The sequence below is a fragment of the Penaeus monodon genome, chromosome 34 (genome assembly GCF_015228065.2).
Source record: "Penaeus monodon isolate SGIC_2016 chromosome 34, NSTDA_Pmon_1, whole genome shotgun sequence".
In the NCBI taxonomy this organism is placed as follows: domain Eukaryota; kingdom Metazoa; phylum Arthropoda; class Malacostraca; order Decapoda; family Penaeidae; genus Penaeus; species Penaeus monodon.
In genome coordinates this window covers 2,298,761-2,301,251 of record NC_051419.1, presented here as the reverse complement: position 1 = coordinate 2,301,251, position 2,491 = coordinate 2,298,761, and the positions used below count along the sequence as shown (strand labels likewise).

General features: G+C 35.1%; 1 protein-coding gene across 1 annotated transcript in view; it reads left to right on the top strand.

The window, feature by feature from the left end:
* LOC119594518 (adipocyte plasma membrane-associated protein-like) overlaps positions 1–2,491 on the top strand; it is a gene marked incomplete in the record, with an annotated part of 13,622 nt that overhangs the window by 8,075 nt on the left and 3,056 nt on the right. The window contains 3 exon segments of the mRNA XM_037943549.1: positions 91–308; positions 1,001–1,117; positions 2,099–2,267. Coding sequence (XP_037799477.1) covers positions 91–308; positions 1,001–1,117; positions 2,099–2,267 — 504 coding nt within the window.

Genomic DNA, 2,491 nt, shown 5'->3' with positions numbered 1-2,491 from the left:
GTGTTTATATTCATATATGTTATCCATGTCATTTATTAAATTTTCTTTTATTTCTTCTTTCTCTTATGACTGGCTTCTCTTGTGCTGCAGAATTGATGACCCAAGACCTTTAGAAGGACGTTTAGAGCCCAATGACATCCTAGATGCTGGTGAGAGGATCCTAGACGGCAAGATTGTTGGGCCTGAGTCCGTCGCCTCCAAGAGTGATGATGAGATCTTTGTGAGCTTGCATGGTGGGAAGATCCTTCGAATCTGGGGGAAGAGGTTTGATCACTTCAAGATTATCACCTCCATTGGCCCTGGCTGTGGTGAGTGGCAACAAGAGCGTGGCAGCAGGGAAGAAGGCTTGGTTTGGTTTGTCACAAAATATTTTAGATCAGAGGATTGGAAATTATGGTTAAAGTTCATGGGAAATTAGTTAAGTAGTCAGTCAGACTTATTCATGTTAGTGTATCTGAATTATTTGAGTATATTTGAACTACTGGTGTGTGTTGGCATAAGCTTTCCTATGGAGATGAAAATTCTTTGATATGGATGATTGATTTGAGTTCATCAGATTCTTTATTTTTTACATCAATATTGACATTGTCCTTCGTATCATAGTGATTCATGTTAGTCTTCCAGTTCAAAATCTCAAAAAAGTGGGTCATTGTACTGATCTTTAGATACTTGTATGGTCTTCAATTTCTTTTATGTTATCTTGCATTGCTTGGTTTACAACTGTATAGTTAAAAGTTTGTCTATAATTTCTCAAGTTTTATTGGTTTTATTGAGGATGTAGTGTGCATACATAACAACTGTGCACTAGTAATATATAAAATTTAGAATTTAAAAAAAAATACTCTTTATGTTTTTAGTAATTTTGGTTTATACACCCTTTGTAGTCATTTTCATATTTTTTGTCATACCCATAACAGTCTTAAGCTGTACATGAGACACTGAATATATTCCTTTCAGAAAAGCTAATCATTTTTTTTATTAAGATCATCAATTTTTAAAGATGGACCGTGGCAGGAGAAAATCTGTGGACGACCTCTTGGTTTGCGTTTTGCTCCCGATGGCCGGCTGCTGGTGGCTGATGCATACCTTGGACTCTTCTCAGTTGATGTGGAAACAGGTATACAAATCTTACCTATGTGTATTTGTTGGTAAGAATGGTATTGATATTATTATTATTATCCCCCCCAGGTGGAAATTTTGGTTGCAGACATTTTCTGTGCAGAATATATAAATTCTAGTGTAAGTCCGATACTGGATAGTCAGTTGTGTACAGAATATAGATTATCACAGTTATCCCAAATGTCTGAATGAAAATAGGATAGGATGTGGATGTTAATAACACACATATGGAATGTATAGGTGGAGCTAAAGGTAACATTCCAAACACCACCATATATACTAATAGACATTATATACATCTCATTAATGAAAAAGTCATTAGGGGTATGGGGATGTTGTATAACTGTGGCTGAAGGTAACATGCCAAGCAGTACCTGATATATCAATGGACTCTACATCTCATTCATAAGGAAAAACTCATGGGAAAAAAATCCTGCCAATTTTTGAAATTCTGTGTGTGATCATGGCAAATAGGATTGAGCTCACGTCATGACAAATAAAACTTAAGGGGTTATGTATTGGTCTTTTGGGATATCTTTTAAAGAAGCAGTATTTATGAGAGTCTGAGAGTGATTAAAAATCAATTAACAGGTAAAATAGGTAAATGAAATTGAGAAAGGAAAGTTCATGTATCCAAAATTGTACAAACATATTTACCTTTGGATTATAGAACATCCTTGACACTATGGGACATGAAAATAGTTGAGTGAATAATGAAAGCCATAGGTATTGTAAAGGAAATATTGAAATTATGTTTGTACATGAGTGTTTTCAGACCAGAAAGTATGTGTTGCAGGTCACATCCAAAACAAGTAAGGAAATGCTGATATAACCATTGCTTAATTTACTCTAGATTTATGAGGAAAATCTTCAAAATGGCAAAAAGTTAAGAATAAAACTTAGGCCAAAATAACAGGGTTTAGCTGTGAAAGGAATATGGGTTTTATTCCTTGAGTACTAATTCCACCATATATTTCAGGTGAAAAAGAACGATTATTTGATCCGTTGGAAGAAATCGATGGTGCTCCTCCAAAGTTGCTGGACGACCTGGACATTGATTCCGAGGGCAACATTTACTGGTCTGACGCCTCTATCAATGCTGACCTTTCCGATGGCATAATAGAGATGCTGAGTGATCCAAGTGGCAGGTGTGTGCTCCTGTGCACATGCATGTATGTTTGTTTTGTAGAAAGAATGTGCATAATTGATGCCAAGAAAAGATGTATGTGTAAAAGAACTCTAGTTCATAATTTTGCTGTCTTTTAGGTGAAATATCAGGCTAGAAGAAACTTTTATTTTATTGCATCATCGAAGGTGTCCTATTGTTATATTTGAATAATTGATGATTTGTTGGAATTATTACTTTTAAAAA